Source organism: Elephantulus edwardii, unplaced genomic scaffold, assembly GCF_000299155.1.
Source record: "Elephantulus edwardii isolate Elephantulus edwardi_28Jun2011 unplaced genomic scaffold, EleEdw1.0 scaffold00006, whole genome shotgun sequence".
NCBI classification, from domain to species: domain Eukaryota; kingdom Metazoa; phylum Chordata; class Mammalia; order Macroscelidea; family Macroscelididae; genus Elephantulus; species Elephantulus edwardii.
Window position 1 is genome coordinate 12,766,420 of NW_006399756.1, and position 23,225 is coordinate 12,789,644.

Here is a 23,225-nt window from a genome sequence, read left to right on the forward strand (position 1 = left end):
AGTCATGCACAGGTCCCTGGTCGGGCTGGATAAATTCTTGGGGCAAGTGGCAATCAATCTCAATGACATCTTTGAGGACAAACAAAGAAGGAAAACCGAGTAAGTTAACAGAATTTACTTTGAACTTTGGGGATGAGCCTGGGTGGCCCAGTGCTTAAAGCACTCCCCTGCGACCCTTTAAAAGGTGAGCGGTCTCGAACCCACGAGGTGGTGCTCCGCGGGAGAAAGGCGTGGCAATCTGCTTCCCTTATGATGACAGCCTGGGAGCCCGGAGGGGACAGTTAGGCGCTGCAGGGTGGATCTGAGTAAGAATGGCCAGGTTGGGCAGGGAGTGCATACGTGTATCTTATTTGTGGAATTTCTGGTCTTTGAAATTATGTGTATGTATGGGGTTGGGATTTGGGGAGGTTGACATATGACCCAGTTATAGGCACCATATTTGCATCGATCCGAAGTGAAAAGAACCCTTTGAAGGAACCTTATTTAAAGGGAGACAGCAAAATAGCCCATTATCCCTTCCTTTCTTTGTGGTAAATATCTCTTAAATAATCAAATATTTTGCACTGGGTATTAAGTGAATTAACACCATTTTACTCTTTTGGGGAAGACTTGGGTCATAGAGTTGAACAACTAAACGGTCTCCTGCATGTAAATGGAATCTTAAATGTTGAAAACTGCCATAAAAGGGAGCACTAAAATTAAATTTGCCAGTATAAACCTTAAAATTAAATCTGCCAGTGTAACATTTGAGTGGAAAGGTTGAACTCTGAAGCTGTCAAAGAGAAATTACCACATTTAGAACTGTGTTTCCCCTCAGCCTCATAAACACAGTTGGCCTTTATTTTAAGGAGAGCGTGTGTCTTTTTTTTCAGGGTCAGTTCATCCTGATAGTCTAACACTGTTAAGGGAAAAAAGTTTTGAAGTGTGTGGAGACACTCTCAACTTTGAAAGTACTAACAATATTTTTCTTTGAATTTACAACATATTATTACACCAGAATGAATCCTCCAAAGCCAGTGTTTAGGCCATCTTAAGTGTTGTAGGGTTGGAGACAATTAAATTCTTGTGATGAAATGAATTAATGGTGTTTTACTGAAAACATGGTTTTTTATGACTTTCATGCTTGGGTTTGATATTTCACGATGAAAAAAAAAAGCCTTAATAATAAGTTAACAGTATTCTGTCTTTTTGCAAAATATAATGATATCAGAGATGGTGTGTATTCACTGCCTCCGACAGCTTATAGTTGAGAGCATTAAGATTAATGAAATTATTGAGAGAAAAGTGGAGTAACTTAAATTCTTCAGATTTCCCAAAGAGCTGTGATAATTCCTTCAGTGCAAACAAAATTTTCTCTTTAATTTTTAAAAATAGTAATAATGTTTAAAAATTCACCATAGGTGTTGGTTTGGGGTTTTTTTTTTTGGGTTTAAGTTAACTACCTCCTGTTCTTATCTGTACATTTCTTCCCACAGGCTCCTCTGGATTGGATTTTTTTTCCTCTCAGATCTTTACCAAAGATTTAATGTACACAGGGGAAAAGGGCAAAGAAAAAAAATAGTTGGAGGCCAAGAGGAAAACTGGGAAGTAATTAAACAAGTTGAGCAGATAAAATATTTTAGGAAACGAGAGAAACAGCTTTTAAATGACTTTGAACCTACATCAGTGATACTAAAACTATTTGATACTTAAAAAGCATCATCTCTCTTTCCTCCGAGGAATTTGCATTAAGGTGAAAAATGGCCAGCTATCGGCTAATTAATATTAAATTGTCAATTTTAAGTCACACCAAATCTGTATTAAAATGTTTTAAACTTTTAAGGACGTCATACTTGGAAGAAACTTCAGGTTTCTTTGTACACATACAGTATTGCTCCTATTAATGAATGATACAGACCTTCTCTGCAAGAAAATTTTCCCAAGTGAAAGTAGGCCCAAGAGTGAATCCATGGATTCTGAGGACTGCCTAACCTTTGAAAGTTTTTGTTCTGTGCCTGGTCTTCGGCAGCATCAGGGTGAGCAGAACTCTAACGTCGGTGTCTCTCCTTGAAGAGAGTCAGTGCTGGCCGGTAAATTTGAATTGATCAAAACTCTTGGGGGGAAACAGCTTTTCAGTATTGTCAGGAGGGCTGGTGGTGATACTGCTTTCAAAGTGATTTTCATGTAGCATTCATCTTTGTGGATAAATGGGGACCACATACTTAATGAGGTGTCTTTATGGGTAATATTTCTCATTTTTTAATATATTTAATAGTTTCCTTTTTCCAGCACAGCTGGACATGTGGCGCAGTTAGAGGCAGACTTGAATCACCAGTGTGTTGCAAGAAAGATATTTAATATTCTGCACTCTGCTGCACCTTGTCAGCATATCCCCGAGCACTTTATAGAAAAGCAGAGTGAGTGGTGAGGCACCAGCTGACGTAGAGGTCCCCTGGAAGTGCGGGGTGGGACACCCTTACTTTGCTGACACTGAAGACAAGAATCTGCAGCCTGTCTTCCATTTGATGTCATAATAGGCAAAGTGGCGTGATGGCTGAAACCATTTTTCCCCCTCCCTCTCCTTTTAAAGAGAGGGTTCCAGTCCCTCGCCAGAACGTGCTTACTGGGGCATAGAAAGAGAACTTCTGTATCTCACACTTTAATGAGCGTCTGCATTGATTCTGGCACGAGATTTAAGGAAATAGTACAGTGTTTAATAATTGAATGGTAAAATCGTTCATGCTGTTATGTAATATCTATTGATTTTTTTACAACCGGAGTGGGTGATGTTGGTTTGTATTTATGGCTTGTGAAAAGTAACGATGCTGGGAGCCCCAGAGCTGGGCATGACGCAGGCACACGGTGGCCTTGGGTCTCAGCTCTCAGCCCCGCACCTGCATCCTGCCCTTTGGCACCCAGGCTGCCAGGCTTGCCCCAGTGCTGACCACACAGCACCAATTGCTGGCAAATAGTTCCCACATGTGTGGTGGTTTTGCACATGGACCTGTGCCCACTAAAAATTGAACCAAAGCCACTTACAGTTTAAATCCAGCACTCCAGAGGTGGAAAAATAAAATCAGCATTAATCTACCAAAGCCCCAAATGCAGTGTCTTCATTTTACCTTTTTTGGAGCCTGGAGAACCAAGTGCCATCTCTGGAGTGAGTCTTGAAAATCTCATTAAGACTTGCCTATTAGATCCATTTCAGATAAAAGCAGCTGAAGTTGTTTGTCACGCCTACATTTTTTTTTTTTTTTTAGGATATTTGTGGAAATTCTTTGCAGGGTTTTTTTTCTCTCCCCTTTGAGATGTGAGAGAGGTGGAAACTATACTGTATTTACAATTTGCATTCAAACACGGATCTGATTTTTTTTCTTTTAAGCTTACCACATTCCCCCACTCAAAAGAAAGAAACAGAGCAAGACATACACACACACACACACACAGAGACAGAGAAGCTTGATTATGTTATGAATATGATTCTAGAAATAAAAATGTAATAAACATTTTTTGGGCGGCCACACCTACCATCAAGACATGCACTCAAGGGATAGAAAACAAGTAGTGTTACATCTGGGGTGTCACATTTCCAGGCTGTTACATGGTCCTGTAACATAGGATCTGTTTTTAACCTTATTAGCATAGGACTTATGTTTTTGACCTTATTAACATATGTGACTCACCCGATTCGAGTGAACTGTTTTCCTGCAAATTGTTACTCATCATCTTTACTTGACTAACTTTAATCTGACTTTGCAAAATTACTTTCTGTGCCATGGTTTCCTCATCTGTTAACTTTTTCTCAGGTTTGCTGTATTTTGTTTTACACATGGGAATCTTTAACATGCTTTCTTGCTAGTATTTTGTTTTTGACTTTTGTTACAGATTATATTTTCCATGCATCCTCGTGATATTCAGGATATTTCTGAAGTATCTACCAGAAGTAGTTTTCTCCTTAAAAGTGATTCTGTTTTCCACAGCTATGAGTTAATAACTTCCATTGCCAAACTTTTGGGATGTTCAGTTTTGTGACGTTTAAGGTTTTCAATTATACAGAGTTTATTGCTGTGATTTCTTATTTCCTGTCCCTGTGTCTTTAGATTCCATTTGCCTTAAATTAGAGATTTCCTCAGCTTAGAGTCTAGGCTAACAATTTCTGTTATAAAATATTCTATTCTTAAAAAAGATAAGTAACTTGTCTTAGTGGAAGTAAATCTTTTTTTTTTAAGTAAATCTTAATTGGTTGAATTTCTCCAACTTCGTTAACAAGAATATTTTTTTCCTCACAATGTTCCTTGAGAATTTGTGAGAGTGGGCAGTGTACAAGACATTCCCATAGAGCTGATGCTATGATGACAAAGTGAGGTTTTTGGTAGACAGCTGAACCAAAGAAAGATGTTTAATTTTTTTTTTTTTTTTTTTTTTACAACATTAGTATATGGCTGGGAAAAGGATACTTATTAAGGAGTTTTGGTATGTGTGTAGGCAGCCAATGGCAGGCAGAAAGGACAAAGTGCCCCCTCTCCAGAAGACCTTGGCTATGCCAGATTGTATTCCAAGTTGCTACTTTCCTGAGAAAGATGTTTAATTTTAGGAAAAAAGGATTCCATCAAGTGTCCTGTGAAAAGACGAGAAAAGGAATAGGAATTGGAAATATGCAGAAGCATTGCCGGGCCTCGGGTTCGGTGGGAACAGCACGACTTCTCCCTGCCGTATTCATAATGCAGAGCAGAGAGGCACTTGCATTTCGATTCTTAAAGGAAGAGTGAAAAATGGTGAAGAACTCTTACTGACTAGATTTTACTCAAGACCGTGGAGACGGCAGAGTATTCTGGCTCTTACGCTTGAACCCTAAATTCGAAGATGTTCTGTGGTGTGCTGACACAGTTTTAAGTTTCTGTTAGGGATGGATTTTCACAGATTTATTCCAGTCTTCTTGGTTCTCATGTTGTGAGGATTAGCATTAACTATGGATGGTATGTTGCATTTTGCCCTGTTAATCAAAAGGTCAGTGGTTTGAACCGGCCAACTGCACGTTGGGGAGAAAGATGGGCAAAGATGGCCTCCTTCTGTAAAGATTCACACACCCAGGAAACCTGATGGAGGGACGTCCCATGTCAGAATCCCCTCTCAGACAGTGGTTGGTGGGCAGTAGGACTTCTTGGGCAGAAGTTCTAGCTAATTTAAGACTTTTGTAGATTTTGAAGGTTGCTTGGGAAACGTTTGAAAGAATATAAACTCAGTTGCTTGATCATCTTTGCTGAAGACGATTCTTTGCTATAAAGACTCTTGGAGTATGTTGAAACTTTTTTTTCCCCCCTGCAGATGTTACTCATCAGCTTTGGATTTTTTTTTTCTCACTGACTTTGCAAAATTATTTTCTGCGCTTTGGTTTCCTTATCTGTGAACTAAGGATGTAAAAGCAGATGAATGTTTCCATCAGGCTTAGTGTGTGCTTTGTAAATTAGAGGGAACACTAATGGCTTTTGGGGGTGCTCTTTTTCTCTCTAAAGTGTGTAGATTTTAAATTTTCATTTTTGAACACCTTTTGGTGTTGTGTACCTTGGTGCCCAAAGGGGGCCATGATCATGTGTTGGGCCACAAACTGGCTGAGCGATGGAACCCTCCAGCCACTCCACAGGAGGGTGTGGCAGGCATCACCAGTAGTTCCAGTCTTGAGAAGCCTTTGGTGGAGTTCCAGTCTGTTGTTGGGGACAGATTTTTTTTTTTTAAATGTTAATTAAAGGAACTCTGGGAGTGTTGTGGTTAAAACATTTTGCTGTGTCCCAGAAAGCCCACAGTTGAACTCAAAAGAGAGGGATGGGGCCGTCTCTTTCCATAAGATTCACAGTCTTGGGAAGCCCATGGGGTGGGTTGTGCTGGGCCCTAGAGCAGCACGGTGAGAACTGGCTATGGCAGTGGCTTTTGTCTTAAGGAACTTTGGATTATTTGCCTAGAGTTTGGAGATAGTGCTGTTAAGAATGAAAAGGGATGTGTAAAACACCTGACTTGTCAGCCTCGTCATTGCACACCAGTATTGAATGTATTAGGATTGTGTCCAGCCTGAATCCTTGCAGTGCTAGGATGGTGCAGGAACTGGGGCCCCTGAGCTCCAAATGCCTCTACAGCTACCAAGCCTCGCTGCTGGGGTTCCCCTTTCTGCCTATTTCTTCTTGTAAATGTAGATGCCCAAATGTGTGTATTTAATTTCATTTCTACTTCACTGCTTTAACTTTGTGGCCAACACGCACCCATACCCCGGTGAGTGGCTTCCAACCCATGGTGCTCCTCCTTTGAGATTGTGAGGCTGTAAATCTTTAGAGAAGGAAACTACCTGCCCATCTTTCTCCCCGGGAATAGTGGGTGGCATCAACCTGCCAACCCTAAGATTAGGAACTGTGCCAAGAGGGCTCCATAGTTCCTGGGGTGGTGGTCTAGACCATAAGCGTGTCTCGTCCTAAAAACCAAAACAGAGACCAGTGGGTTAAGATGGTGAGTGTGTGACTTTTTTCACTCCAGAGTGTTCTTAAAGGATGACGTTCGGATCTAATTAGGAGGTAATGAATACATTGTGTAATTATTTAGATGTATAATGTAACCCTTTAGTATCGTACTGAAACCCTCTATATGGTAGTCAGTTCATATGTACCTTATTTTCACATGTAACACACATTAATAGGAACTAATGAGCACTCATATAACATAAGGGAGCTCTGGTGACCTGGTGGTAAGGAAGTGTGCTGTCCATCCAAAGGTACACAGTTTGAATCTACCAGCTGCCCCTGTAGAGGAAGTTGGGCAGTGTCCTCCTGTGGGATTGACTACCTCTGAAAACCTCGAGTGGTCAGCTGTGGGTTGATTCCAACTAGGTGATACACAGCAGAAACCAAAAAATGTATAAAATGCACGTTATTTGCGTAAAAATACATTATATCACAGGTATGCTCTCTAAGACCTGTGAACCAGTCTTCCCCTTGATGAATAGTAAGTGTAATCTTCTTTTTGGCATATCCTGTTGGTAAAATGAGAATGAACTAATGTAAAATTAGATCAGAGTTCCTTTGTAGCTAAGAAAATTTGTTACAGTTGATTAGAGACATATTTAAATAATAACCTGTCTGCAGGAATGGGTATTGAGCCTCATTGTTAAATCATGTACAGACATTGTGGAAATTGTCTAGGCTTCCTTTTGCAGAATTTTGGGTTGGTTTTTTTTGTTTGTTTGGGGTTTTTTTTTTGGCTCTTTGCCCTGTTAAGTGACCACTGGGACACTGACCACTGAAAAAGAAATCATGGATCAGAACTCTGTAAACAAAATAAAAATAAACCTTGTTTTTTAGACATCATTTACAAATGGACAATATAATACAGTGGAATGAATGACTGCAGAAGACCTAGCTCCATTTAAAGTAACGTTAATTTGTTATAAGATGGCATTGTATTCATTTAGCAATAATAAGTTAAGCAAGTAGACCCTAACAGGACACACTGGAGTTGTTTCCTCCTCCCCAGCAAAAAACTTTTGTATGAATTTTTTTCCTGCAGGATTTATTCCTTTATCATTTCTTACATTTTACCCATTTCACATATTTTATGTAGGAAAAGGCTTGATGTGCAATTTTAATTACTTATATGCAATGTATGCAGCAGGCTGTAGTTTTAACACAATGGCTTTAAAGCTTTTTAACATAAAGTATATGTAGCGGCTCTTAGCTTTAAAACAATTCTTTTCAAACTTTAAAATAATTTTTGGAAGGAGCTAGAGTATTATTTTATTAAAAAATGTGGCTAATGATTATAATACTTAAAAATAATATGTATTGATGATGTTTTAAGAATCTCTCTACCTCACTGTCTTGTGTGTGTGTGTGTGTGTGTCTCATTATTTTTGGGGTTTTTCATTTCCCCCATTCATGTACATTGTATTTCACACATTCCTTCATTCACATTGTTTCCTAGATCATTCCTATACATTGTGTCTTTTAATGTTAAAAAACCTTCTTAGCCCATTGGTAGTACATACTCTAGATGGAAATGTATTAGCTATCATAGGTAAGAATTTTTGATGAGTGAATTTCAAATAATAAATGAAAGAGTATCTGAAAACCTTTACTTTTTCGAGCCCATTTCAAACCTCCAAACACATATCCTTTCAGTATGTGTCACATCACAGAAGCAGTGACCAGGCCTTGAAATGAACCAGTGAGTAAAACCAGAAATCTGGCTGATGGAGTCTCCAGCTGTGTTTTGGTGTCCATAGTCCCTCGATGTGTAGGAACTTAACCTGAAAAACTATTTGTATCCATATCCTCTCCTGACTGTGTGTTAGAATTAATTTCCCCCTTTCATTTTCTTCTTTTTAAGGTGGTTCAGATTAGAATCCAAACAAGGAAAAAGAGCCAAAAACAGGGGTGAGATAAAAGTCAATATTCAGTTCATGAGGAACAATATGACAGCCAGTATGTTCGATTTATCAATGAAGGACAAAACGAGATCTCCTTTTGCAAAACTAAAAGATAAGATGAAAGGAAGAAAAAACGATGGGACATTTTCGGATACGTCTTCTGCAATCATTCCAAGCACTCCCCTGCCTGATGCCAGCACGGAGTTTGCAAGCCACGAAATCCAGATGAAATCTAAACCAAAAAAACCTTTTCTTTTGGGACCTCAGAGACTTTCTTCAGCCCATTCAATGTCTGACTTAACTGGGTCCCACATGTCCTCTGAGAAACTGAAGTCAGGCACTGTTGGTCAAACACATCTTCTGGGGCGCCAGATAGATTCCTTTGGGGCAGTTCCAGAAAGCGGTAAGAACTGTTCTTTCTAATTGTAGCCAAGGTGGTTTGAAATACATGTCTTGATTTTTTTTTTAAAGTTTAATCTCATTGTATCCACAGTGGTCTAAAATGCTTACGCATTTTACAGTTTAACTTCAAAAGTTGGAGAATAAACATTGGCAGTTTCTTATAAGTATTTTCTATATATAGTCTTTCCTCAAATATTTAATCGAGCACCTACTATATAAAAAATTGGTGAGTGCATTGAAGTCAGTTTGTTTACATATCTATTATTTGATGATAATAAAATGTGCTCTAAGCTCCTTTCATGGCCTTCTTTTATTACTACTTCTTGTTTCTCCAGAGCCAGATGCATAAGTGAATATTCCATTTCATCAGAATGTACCCAGAAAAAAGTTGAAACAAAGTAAATTTAATGCTAAATGATGGAAGGAAAAAGAAAAAAAAATCTTTTGACAATTTTTAGCCTTCTGCTGCCAAGCTGAACCTCTAGTTTTGACACCAACGTGTGCTTGAGTAGCTGTTTCTTTCTGAGCTGAGCTGATACTAATTGTCCAGCAATATGCTAATTGTTTTTAGCCTGGATGCTTTAGACTGCATTGTACAATTGCCTTCCGTGGTTATTTTGAAGGTTAATATCTTGAAATAGCTAATTGCTCTCCTTCTAAAAGCAGAACCCGTGTGCACACTGAATGTGTCAGAGTGTGATGTAATGTGTCACTGATTATGTTCTAACCACAAAATTGTTTGCAGGAAGTCTCAAATCTCCACACAGAAGAACATTAAGCTTTGATACTTCTAAAATGAACCAACCTGACAACAGCGTGGCCGAAGGCGAACCGTCGTCCTTCGGAAGACAGAATGACCCATTTACAAATGTGACTGCTTCATTACTCCCAAAATTTGCAACACTGCCAAGGAAGAAAAACCCATTTGAAGAAAGCAGTGAATCATGGGACAGCAGTGTGAATTTATTTTCCAAATCAGTTGAAATAAGGAAAGAAAACAAAAGAGAGAAGAGAGAGAAAGTTAGCCTCTTTGAAAGAGTTACTGGGAAAAAAGACAGCAGAAGATCTGATAGACCTAACAGTGGGGGGTCACACAGTCCTTGTGACGTGAAATCACCTAATGCGTTCAGTGAAAACCGCCAGGACTGCTTTGATTATGAGTCAACTAATCCGTTTACAACAAAATTCAGGGCTTCTAATATAATGCCATCTTCAAGGTAAGCTTAATGGGGGTGGGGAGAGGAGTGCTATTTTGCAGAGATACGATGCTTTCAAGTATCACATAATCCCTTTTAAATACTTGGATATTTTTAGTTTTTCTTTTACTTCAATGAACTTAGTCTTGTTTTATTGTTATACTTCATTACGGTGCCAGGTAATGATGCTTCCATCGTTGAACTGAGCTCTCTGGCTGTATTTGTTAGGTGCCATTGAATCTTACCCACTCAAATTCATAGTGATCTTCTGGACAGCAGATTGAAACCTTGCCCTGGCCTGTACCATCTTCACAATCTCTGCCAACATGGGGCATTTTCAGTCAGAACTGGCTAGAAGGATAAGAAAATCTTTATGTAGAAGTGTCTTATTCCCTATCCTCAATTACTTCCACTTTTTTGAGCCAAAAATTCACTGACATTTGTGGAGAGAATGGCATAGGTTTCGATGAGCTCTGATGAGAGTGGGTATTAATTCAAGCCAGAAATTTAGATATGTTTTATTCCTAAATATTCCAGGGATTAGTGCATGCCTTATCTGGAAAGGATTAGTGGACAAATAGTAGCCCATGGCTATTTAAGAAATACTGCTTTAAGTATTAATTTTTATAATAGGGGCTAACTATCCTTATTAAATGGCTGTGAAGAAATAGTTTAAAAAGTTGTGAATTAGATTTTATTAACCCATGAGAGTACTATAAATGTACAAAAAGAATACCTCTATGGTTTATAGTCAAAGAAAGAATATCAGGTTAAACATTAGATTTTCAAATGCAGTTTCTCAATTACTTATACAATGCTGCTGTTCCTATTCCTGGTTGAAGTTGGAATGTATGTATTTAAACATGATAATGAATTTTACACCAGTGCACAATGGAGTAAGTGATTTAAGGGAATCCTAAGTAGAGAATAAAATGAATTTATTGGAATCAGAAGAAATCCCCAGCAAACCACGTGATAGAAAGTTTGCCATATCTAATCCAGGCTTATTCTTGAAGCAGCCCCGAGTGGGTGTCCTGGCTTAGAATCACTGTGACCTCTATAAACCTCAGCATCTCCATCTTTGAAACAAGAAATATTATCACTACTTGATAGTGCACGAGGATTAAGTGCATATGCAATATACAGAGCACAGAGCCAGGCTCCAAAAAGGGATTGCATAAATGCTGACTGCTGTGATGTTTCATGTGCTGGTCTGTCGTGTTTTACACACTCAGAGCTTTGCCCTTCTGTGCGTGGAGGGTGTAGTATCCACAGTCCCCCCTTCAGGCTCTTTCCCCCCACCTCTCTCACACTTTTTCAAAGGAAAGTATGCATTTCTCTTACTTTCTTTAATCAATAAATGGATATGTGCTGTGGTTTTTGAAAGTATCATTTTGTCATCTTTTTTAGACTGTACTCCAAAGAAATGCTTTTTTTATCATATGGCTTTAATATTTTACTGATGAATCCATAGTTTTAATATGCTGCCTTAAACCTTTTTTATTTTAGTATTTTACACAGTATATGTCACTTACTCTCTTAAAGTCCTAAGTTTTCGCTTTTTTCTTATTCTGTTGAATTTATTTTTGCTAAAGATTGGTGAAAGCAGAGCAGAAGGAGAATGGAACATCCCATGGGCATTATTACATGCCTCTGTCTGAGACAGCTTGACAGATTGGATAATTTAGAGTCCAAGAAGAATGAGAAATAGTAGCAAGATAGTATCTGGAAAAATAAGTGTCTTCAAATCTTATATTGCCTGTACGTGGACTATATATATATGGACCACCAGGGACTTTCAAAGTGAGCATAGCATTTTGCCAGATTCAGACTTTCTTTGTATTGGGTTACTTCAGTATTAATGCTATTTCTGTCAAAATTCTGTGTCATGATCTATGTACAAAATGATAGCAAGCATGGGGTGTGTGTGTTTGTGTGTTTAAATTCCAATTTATAAGTTCCTAAGGTACTGTTTTAAAACAAATGGTGGGGGGGGGGGGGTCACTCCTTAGCCAACTGCCAGCCAGTCAGTCCCAACTTGTAGCAAGCCTCGAGAGAGCAGACCACATTATATAGTGCCCAAGGCTGTAAATCGTTACGGAAGCAGATCACCACATCTTTTTTTCTGTGAAGTGGCTGGTGGGTTCAAACTGCCATCCTTCCCATTCACAGCTGTCACGTTTCTTCGTTACCTGGAAGTTACTATATTCATTGTGAGTCACAGACCATCTTTGTTTTGTGCTAAGTGCAGAACATTTTAGTAAAGTGTTAGCGTTAATTAATAGTATGAAAAAGGATTAAGTAAAAATGGTGGAAGAATGTGTAGCTCAGATTTTGAAGCAGAGCAGCTTTCTCGTGACTGAAGTCAAGAAGGTTACAGTCAAGGCAGTTTTGTCTTTAATAATCATGCAATCATTATATTTTCATCTTCCCAATATTACCTCTCAGTTATATGGACATTTTCAACCTCTCACATTAAAATCTAATCCAGATGTTCTTAGTAGCCGCAGACTCACGGAGTTACTTGGGGCCATGTTTTCCTTCCTTCAGGTTACACCACCCTTCACCACCTGGTGCCCAGGGCTGCTGCAGAGAGGAAGGCGAATGGCCATACATGGGCATTGCTGGTTGCCAGGCTTGGCAGTGTGGACATTACCTTCATGATTGTTCCAGAGTGGAACCCTTGTATCTGGCCAGAACTTGGTCATGTCTCAACTTTCCTGTAAGGGCTTGAGGAATGAGCTTTTAACTGTTCCCAAGAGAATGAATAGACAGCAGATGAAAATACAGTGTTATCGGTACCCATCAGTGCCAGCTCAGCTTTTTACTGAAAGTCCAGACTTTCAGATGGTGTATGTGCACATCACAAAAATGTGCAGTGTATATGTCATGCAACATGAGAACAAAGAAGTATAGTTAGAATTGTCTTAGCTTTTAGGAATGAGGTTTTATAAGTGGTATAAGGAACTCTTGTGAAGTGATACGTAGTATCTTGGACTACTAATTGCAAAGTTAGCAGTTCAAACCCATCAGACCCTCCATGGGAGAAGGATGGTGAGTCTTCTCTGTTAAAGATTTATTTATAGGCTTGATGACCTGATGGAAGGTCATTGTGAGTTGGAAACAACTCGATGGCAGGGGGTATTATTAATGTAGAGTTGTTTGTGCTACAAACTGTAAAGAAAGCAAGGGCCACATGGGACAGCTATATCTGACCTTTACCAACTCCACCAAAGGGAACTCTCCAAGTCAGCAACATCCACAACACAAAACTAATTCCATGAGGTCAGACATGTCCCCACACTCCCACACCTCTTTCTACTCCTTACAGCACAAATCTTACTGTTCTACTGGGTCTGAAATATGTTGTGGTCACTCTCAGACTACACAGAGCCATATTGTTGTTAAGTGCTGTTGATTTGTAGATGACTCATAGCAACCCTATGAATGAAAGACCTGAGCACTTATATAACTTTCATCGTTTCTCCAAGTTCGTAGGGTTTCCGGAGGCAAGCTGTTATGGAAGTGGATGCCACTCCTGCTTCCAAGCTTGTTTTTATTGGGGAGCTCCACCAAACAACAGTCCACCATGGGTAACCATTATTGCCTTTGACTCATCAGTGTCACAGTGTTTAGCATCACAGCAACCACGAGTTACCTCTGTACAGCAAATGGACAGACAAGTGCTATGCCACTTAAAAGAATGTTTGACCAAAACCAATTAAAACCAGGCCTGAGGGCCACAGACTAAAATCACCCACTTTTGGCTTGGTAGAATCACTTTCTGTCCACTAGGCCAACTGAGCTCTTTTGTTGTTGTTGTTGTTGTTGTTGTTAAGTGCCGTCGAGTCATAGACAACTCATAGCAACACTATGAACGAAAGACCTGAACACTTGTATAACTTTCATCGTTTCTCCAAGTTAGTTCAGGTTGGCAGTAAGATATAATTTAGGACAGCTTCTGAAAGGTTCCCCAGGCATCTCAACCTTGAGAGCCTCAAGCCTTTAGGCCAGTGTTACAAAGGCTTAGTCCTGCCAGTTAAGGGTGTCCTCCTCACACCCCCCCCCCCAAGTCCTCCAGAGAGCTTGGGCAAAGGCTCTTAGCTCTGATGCCTTGGGATTGCAGTCCCAAGGTCAGTTCCAGCTCGTGGGGTCTCTGGATCTCAGCTTCAGCTGCAGCTCTTCTCCTGTAGGTCTGGCTGCCATGTGAATCTCTGGCCTCAGAGGGCACACTGATTCTTTGCTGGTGGTGAGATTCTCAAATTCTACTGCTGAATCTGCTCAGTTTAGTGCTAAGATTGCTGAGTACCTTTGTGGCTAGGCCAGCACACCCTGTTCACATGTTCTTGACATGGCAAAGTCAAAGTCAGTGCTGGAGAAGCCATCTTGAACAAGAAACCCTTAACACCACACAAACTTAATGCTGTATTTTTTAATTGAAAATCACAAGTGCTTTAGTATCATCAGTATCAATTCATTTGTGTGTTTATTCTTACATTTGTGAAGTAATGCTTTCTTGAATCACACGCCCGTTGTTGACTAGTTGGAACTGACTTGTAGCTGACCTTGCACTGGGTTTCCAGAAGCTATAAATCTCATGAGAGGATTTTGCCCATCTTTCTCTCTGAGTAGCTAGTGGATTCAAAATACTTCCCTTTGCATTGACAGGGCAGCTCCCTGCCGACTCGATCATTAGAGCGCTTGAATTTTCACTATATCATTTTCCATTAACAAATATGCTTACATGTTCCATTATGCCATTTTCAAACTGGCTTACAGCCAGTTGGTTTGCAGCCAATTCTTTGACATTTTCGTTGGACAGTAGAAATGAATATATACGGTCACTAAAGCTAATTTTCTTTTTATTTTGCCATACCAGTAGATAAACCTTCATTTGATGGCAGTCATGTGAACAGGTTCCAGTTTATTCATCTGTGAGTAGAAGGGATGTACACCTTGTACAGAATCCTCCATGTTGACGCACTGTCTCCATACTCTGGACTAGTGATGAGCAAACTATCTGTGCACCGGATTTGGCCTGCAGCTGGTGTTTGTAAATAAAGCTTTACTGGAACACAGCCATGCTTGTTTGTTTTTGTAGTGAACAAAGTTGAATTGTTTTAACAGAATGAATGGCTTTCAAAGCCAAAAAATAGTGGTTAATAACCCCTTTACAGAAAAAGCTTGTTTACTCCTGTACTTAAGAATGAACGGAAAGAGAGAAGGGCACTTCTGTAAGATGGATCCTTGGATACATGTGCAGGGTAACCAGACTGAAAGTAACTGACTTTGCATAAATGATAACTTTTGTGCTTGCTTATTTCAGCGTTTAGTAGTATTTTTGCAGTTAAGCTGAGAGGTGGGCCACGGGACTCGTTGCTCTCTTTCAGAACTTCTACATCAGAAGAGTTTTAAGAACCACCGTTAATCAATGCTAGACCCAAAGTCTTCTCATTTCAGGGTTAACTATCCTTTGGCCTTGTCTTGTATCCAATTTTTCTTTTACTGTTTTTTTCTCAATTCTGTGTTCTGGACAAGCTCTTTCCCATAGTATACCTTACTCTCCTTTAAGTATGTGAGGCCATGCTATTTGTGTTCCTTCACTCAATACAGGGATGTATTGAGACTCCTCTCTGAAAGTGAAATCTTTTAAGTCTTTCTTGATTAACAGTGGACATTGCCCTTCTCTGATTTTCTACTCATAAAAAAGAGCCTAATTACTGTGCTTATAGGATCTGCATCATCGAGTTCACCACCCAATCAGAGAACTTCTTAGCAGTTCTTTGGAGTCCATCTTCCTTGGTGTTCCGTCATACTTAGAACATGCCTTCTTGGGAGCCATCAAGGTCTTCTGCAGATTTTTTTCCCTTGCCATTTTTTCTAATCCTACTCAGACTGAATTAGAATCCACAATGAATGGAGCCTTGAAATGGGGGGGGGGAGTGAATAAAGGTTTTTTTAAAGTCTTGTATTCTAATTATTAATCAGATTTAGAAATTGTTTCTTTAAATTATATCCCTTATTTCATTAGAGATCACTGAATAGGAATCAAGAATTGTGCTAGTAAATTAATATTTGAATAGACAACCTCTGTTCACCGGGCTCTCAGATGAAAGGCACAGTAAGGAGATCAGCTTGATTAAAACAGATCAGATGGTGAGAAGAAAGAGATTTGGCAGAATAGGTAAGAAACACCTATGTTTTTAGTAGGCAGTGAAGGCCAGGCAGAAATATTTGACAAGATATTTACCGAATAGGATAATTTTGTTTCTCAAGTTTCAAGGAAAGCCTAGGCAGCAGTAATGATAAGTGACATTTAAAAAAAAATATGGTTATATTTATAAGCTGTGTTTCGTAGTTGCTTTCAAGTCAGCTCCAGCTCATGGTTACCTTACGTATAACATTGCCTAGCTCTGCAGTGCCCCTACAATCAGTGGTCAAGTTTCGCCCATCACTGCAGTGATTCCTTTCATTCCCATGGAATGTTTCTCTCATTTTCACTGGTCCTCTCCTAAGCGTGATGTACTTTTCAGAGATTGGTTGTTCCTAAAGGTGTGCTTCCTATAGTGCAATGAAGAAAAACCCTGTTTCTGATTATGTGCTTTTGAGGACAGTGGGTCTCATGTTCATTCCATTATGTGGTGACCCAATGTGTATAGAGTTGAACTGTGCTCTATATGGTTTATTATTGCCAGGTACCATCCAGCTCTTTCTGAATCCTAATAATCTTTTTCGAGAGAAGGAAACACAGCTTAGTCTCACATCCCCTTAACGATGAATGGTCTGTTTAAGCCCATTTTCCAAGCACAGTTCATCTTGTTGAGAATATGAAAAGTTGGACTAGATGATGAAGTACACAGAATTAGTATTGGAGGAAGACTCATTAATAGCCTATGATATACCAATGACACCGCCTTCCTTGCTGAGAGAGAAGAGGACTTGAAGCCCTTCCTGAAGAAGATCAAAGACTGTGGCCTTCCATATGCATTACAACTCAACATCCAAAACCAAATAAACAGATGAACCTCAGAAAGCCTTAAAATTGGACAAATAAAGAATACCTTGCCATACATTCTTCCTAATTTTAAACAATTCTGTAGTCCTTTGTTCTGTTCAAATGAATGTCTCTTGGTCTCTGTATAGGTTCCAAAAGAGCACAGTTGAGTCTTCTGCAGTTCTCTTTCTTTACAAATTGTGGTATTGTAGGTGGATTATTTAGAATGACTTTCCTAGCCATTAGCTTTGGCTTTCATGCTAATAATGTGAATGAAGTAAATAACACCATTAGGTTAGGAACATGCAAACAAAATGTGTAGATGACTTAATGAACAGATGGGTCAGTTTTACTATTCCTCCAGGCTTAAACTGAGCCAATTCAAAGACAGAAAAGTGAGATCTTGTGACCATCAAGAAAGAAGTGGGGTGTACAATGCACCCTTTTGGGCCAGAGAATCCTACATGAGGCAGTCTGGGTCAGCAGCAGAGGTGGCAGAGAACCAGAGTCTGACATGAGGTGGAACTGAACTGACACAGCTGCTCCATGAAGCCACCACTGAGGGCCTTTGCCTAAACTTTGGGTGGACTGGGAGGGAGGAGACTGTAATTGGTAGGACTAGAAGAGCTGTGTAACACTAGCCCAGAGTCATGAGACTGAAGGTCAGAGGGCTTTCCAGCATTCCCAAGAAGAATTTCAGCCTGAATTGTAACCTGCTAATCCTCTAATAGACCCCATAATTCTGACTGTGGTCTGTGAGTTCTGTGCGGCCATTGTAACTGGATTAGAGGACTCAGTCATAGAGCGATGTGATGTCTAGGAGTGGTGGTTGATAGACTTGTTAGAAGTAGTTATGGGAGTTTGAAGGCTTCTCTGGTGGTATAGAAGTTAACTTTGTATACTTGATGGGGACTCTTCCTCTTGCGAACTTAGTAGAGGTCAGACACAGCTGTCAGCAACTTTCTGGTATTCTCTCCTTTTAGTCAGGATACATCAGCAATGGATACACGGCTTGTTCCATGCCCTCTTTTGAATCCAGCTTGAATTTCTGGCAAATCTTGTCGATGTCGTCCTCCAATTGTTTTTTAATTACCGTTGACAGAATCTTTCATTAGAACGTGATGTTAATGTTGTTGTTCAATAATTTCCACATTTTCAGTATCACCTTTCTGTGGAGTGAGCACAGATATCGATCTCTGCAGTCAGCTGGTCAGGCTTGCTGTCTTGACATAACCAAGTAAACACTTGCAGTGGTACATTATTTATTAAATTTTCTGTTGGTATCCCATCAATACCTAAAGCCTTGTTTTTATACCAACGCCTTTCAGTGCAGCTGAAAGGGCAGTCACCCTTTGAAATCTTCAGTTTAGCTTTGTTACTAATTCAGCTCATTTCTTCCATCTTCTTTTTTAGCTACTCTATGCTAGAATCTCTTCTGATCCATTTTTGTCTTTCTTTTATGTCTCTTTCATGGCATTTTTCTTTCTTCATGTCTAGTGTTTTCCCACAACTCCTCTGGTCTTCAGTGATTAATGGTTAGCACACCAAAACTACTCTGGATGTGGTTATTAAATTTAGTGGAAATATACTCAAAGTTGTACTTTGGCTCTGGTAGACTTGTTTTCATTTTTCCTCAGCTTTAAGTTGAACTTGGATATGAGCACTTAATGGTTTACTCTGCATTTGTTTCCTGACTTTGTTCTCACTTACGATACTGGATTTTATAATTTTCTCTTTCCATTGCTGTAGTTGTTTTGATTTCTGTGTATTCTGTCTGGCATGGTCCACTTCTATGGTCACTGTTTGTCATTCTTATAAAAGGTATTTGAAATGAATATATTAGTCTTGTATTGGTCTTGAGAAATTCTTACCATGTGATTTTCAGCATCATTTTTGGAAATCCAAGTTTGTCTTTTCCAACTGCCAATCCTTCTCTGTTTGCACTTTAGCTTTCCAGTTCCAGTAATTACCAATATATCTTGGTTGACCATATGATCAATTTTAGACTCAGATATTGATGAAAACCTTAAATCTCTTCATAATTTAGTGGATTGTGGAAATATTTGAATAATGCTGTATTAATTAGCTGTTCTTGTAGGCTTGTGGCTGTTACCTCATGATTGACAGAATTGCCCTTAAAGATCCTGAAATTGTTTGTTCCTTTGACAGTGAAGGCAGTACTGTCCATACCGTTTCACTTTATTATTTCTGGCATAATGGACTATGCCATTTTCTGATTCAGAATGGCCAGTACCAGTCTGTTTAAGTTCACTAATGCAGGTGTGCCAGGAGGCAGTAAAGTTGGCGCAGGATAGAGCAGGTTTCAGGGCTGCTGTCCATGGGGTCACTGTGAGCCGCAAGCGACTCAATGGCACATAGCAACAGCCACCAACAATGCCAGAGATGCCAGTCTTTATGTACCCCGTTTCAATTATACTGACCTAATACTTCATAAATTCCACAGACCAGTGTAGCCGCTCCCTCTCATTTTTAAATACGCCACATCACAAATGAAAGTCACAAAAGCTTTATTCATTAAGATTCACTCCTTGAGGGGAAGCTCCTCTCTAGGGTTTTCAGTGACTGAGTTTTTGGTAGGAAACCTGCCTTCCAAGATGCCTTTGAGTGGACGTGAATCTCCACCCTCAGCAGATTAAGACTCTGAGGAAGTTTATGTATTAAAAGAATTCATAACAAGAGAGATAGAAGAAATTGATGCCTTGAACTGTGATATTGAAGAAGAGTGCTGAAGATCCCATGGACTGCCCAAGAGCAAACAGATGACGTCTTGGAGAAGGTACAGTCAGAATGCTCCTTGGAGGCAAAGGTGATAAAGCTTCATCTCACATGCTTTGGGCATATTACTAGGAGAGGCTGTTCCTTGGAGAGGGACATCATGCTTGGAAATGTGGAGGGACCAGAAGGTGACTGCAGCAGTGGGCTTGAGTGGGGCCGAGATTTTGGGGGTGGCACAGAATAGGACAGTGTTCAGTTGTTTATAGGGCCACTATGAGTCTTAACTTGGTGGCATCTAACAGTGACAGCATGGCTTATTTTGAAAGTTTCTCCTTTGGCAATACGCAGTTGTAGTAGATGTATAACTCAGTGTGAAGAGTATGTGTTATTTGATGTTAAAGAGCTAGCTGATCAGAAACGAAAATTAATAGCTATCTTTATGAGGAACCTTTAGTAACATTCTTCTGTTGAGACTTGCACAAAGAAAGTGCTTACTTCTCATTATTTTCTGCTTTACCATAGCTGTGAATACCAAATAAAAACTCTTGTGGCCCTAGAATTAATGGCATACTGTTTAGTACTATTCCTGGTATTTCAAATTACATTAGTGCGTATATGTCCACTTGCAATATTTATGATAGAAACTAGGCCTTACCTACGTTTTAGATGATGAGCTTAGCCCAAATAGTTACTTGGGGTTTTTTTGTTTTGTTTTTTAGGGAAAACAGAAATAGTATCTAAGATCAAGCCCTCTTATTTGTGACTGATATTTTATGATTTTTACATGGAAGCATGCCATTTGCTTTGGAGATTGCAAAAGCCTCCCTCTCTTCTTTTAACTAGTCAGTTCTTGTTAATGGCAGTATTATGCCTTTTTCAGAAGCTGCAAAAGATTGCTGACCTCAAATGCATATTAAATGTGTTTTTAATTTTCACAAATCGAAAATCATCATAGGCCTGTAAAACATGTAACCATTATTATGAGGTTGTATAATATGCCTATAAAATAAAAAAACAATTTCAGTTTCCCCTTTCTATCAGTTTAAATTTTTATTTAGAAAGTTACAGTAAATACTGCCTTTCAAAAAAAAAAAAATTTCAGTCTTTAAACCCTTATTTTTTTTTAATGACCCTTACTGACTTTTCACCCTTACATTTAAAGCTTAGTGTTTGGCATCATAAACCGTAGCATGCAAATTGTTTCTTTTAATAGCACTCCTTTGGTTTTTGCTTATATTTGTCAAATATGAAAGGTAATTTGCCTTTTATTCATGCAGGCTTTAAATCATTCACACAGCTGAAAATCTGTAACTTCATTTATAAGGAAGAAAACAAAAACTTTTGAATTTTAGAGCTATTAATCCTTGGTGGCTGGGGCTTTACAGAATGTATCCAGTGAAACAATGGTTGGAACATGAAGTATGCACAGTTAACTCCCTCAGCAATAAACTAGAACTCCGTGTTGAACTCCCCAGACAGGCCGGGAAACTTTTTGACTCTTTGTCATCCTGATACTCATTATAATAGCTCTCATTAATTGGTGCATCTCCCAATGGGTTAATTTGCAGATACCAGCCATGCCATCCTTTTGCTTGCTCGCTCACTAACGCAAATTGATATTTTTATAGTCTTCAAAATTGAAAACAAAAAAAGCTCAGTAACCAAAAAAGACAAAACTTCATTTTTTTATTTTTTTATTTTTAGCTGGAGCGATTGAGATACAGAGAGATTCTGTGAGAGTGAAGAAAACAAGCTTTTTAAAAAAAAAAAAAATCCAGGAAAACTACTGTAGGCTAATAAACTGATGTGAAAATTTCTCAATTTACAGCACTTGACAGGTGCTAAAAGAAAAGCATCTTTAATTTTAATGTGTTGTTAGGACCTCTTTAGAGAGACTGTACAAGTTATTAACAAGGTCCTCTGAGACAGGAGACGGGTAATTAACAAGACCTATGGAGATATAGTTTAGGTAATTAACGAGCTCTTAGGCACTGGACACAGGATAACACATCTCCAGTCCAATAGTTAAAGAGAACAGGTTGTTATGATATGATCAAATGCAAGATAAAGTATGTAAGTCCTCTTGAGGTTTCTGATAGGAAAGTATTAAGATTATATTCACTGACCCTGGCTGCACTAATTTTTGGTAAATCAGTAGATAGATTGTCTGGTTTAATTTTAAGGTAGAATTTGAGACAATGCCTTTGTAAAAAAACCAAGAAGAGGAGCTTGTTAGTATAGATAAATTGCCATTAATCAGCACATACATTTTGAGAAAAGCACATTGGAAACACAGAAGGACTCTGATTCTCTGTTGTTTAAGCGGTTAGTTCTTTTTCATCTAGACTTATATTGCCTGTCCCACATTAACCTTGCTCTCCTTATCCCCTCACAACTGTCCACATCTGGGCCAGAGGGGACACTGTCCTGAACTCAGTTTGGATTTATATATCATGCCCAGGTCCCTTTAGTTACCCTCTCACCCAATTTCAGATATTTAGACTGACTATTCCCTGTGGAAATGTGAAATTGCTGGGGTATAGTTTTGATTTTTGACCCGGAATGCTCCCACACCAGCAGTCATTTACTGAGAACATGATGTTCTTTCAATGTTACCCAGCTAACGGATGCTCTTGGAAATCTTTTCACTCGTTTCATTACCTTCTGCCTCAGTTTATCAGGATAACTTTTCCAAATTGTGGATTTGATGATCAAGTTTTATTTTCATTTAATTTTTGAATATTTGCTGCTTACCAGGAAGTCAGAGATTATTAAGATATATATCTTACTTTTTGAAAATAACTCATTAAGCCAGGCTTGTTTACTATTGTTATGCGACGTCAAGTTGACTGTGACTCGTGGTTACTCTGTGAACAACATATGAGCACTTTTCCCTCTCTAGTACCACTGGAGTCCACTGCTACGGTCTCTGGGTCAGTCTGTCTTGTTGAGGGTCTTCCACACATGTGTTGACCCTCCACCTTTACAAACACGGTGTCCTTCTCCAAGGACTGACCCCTCCTAACAACATGCCCAGAGTATGTGAGATGGAGCTTCACCATCCTGGCTTCCAAGGAGCATCCTAGTTGTACTTTCTTCAAGATAGACTTGGTTTTTTTGGCAGGCCAAGGGTTATTAAGTGCTCTTCTCCAACACCACAACTCAGAGACATCAATTCTTTTTCTGCCATGCTTATTTACTGTCCAACTTTCAGATGGGTAGCAAGTAATTGAAAAGATCATGGCCAGGATCAAGCACACCTCGGTCTTTAAATTGATGAAATTGATGTCCTTGTTAATCTCTAACAGCAGGCTTTTCCCAACAAGATAAGTCTTGATTTCTTGACTGCTGTTACCGAAGGTGTTGATTGCAGATCTAAAAGTTTAAATTCTCATTCATTGTTGCACTATTCTCTTTACCCTCCTCCCAGTTTGTTCTTGTCCAAATGCCACAGTGCTTGTCAAAGCCAGTTCTGATTAATCTTCTTTGTCAGTGTATCCTTTGCCATTCCCTA

At 39.2% G+C, this 23,225-nt stretch overlaps 1 protein-coding gene across 1 annotated transcript in view; it reads left to right on the forward strand.

Moving 5' to 3' along the window:
* RAB11FIP2 (RAB11 family interacting protein 2 (class I)) overlaps positions 1-23,225 on the forward strand; it is a 49,796-nt gene that overhangs the window by 4,270 nt on the left and 22,301 nt on the right. Inside the window, 3 exon segments of the mRNA XM_006903739.1 lie at positions 3-99; positions 8,344-8,786; positions 9,531-10,002. Coding sequence (XP_006903801.1) covers positions 3-99; positions 8,344-8,786; positions 9,531-10,002 — 1,012 coding nt within the window.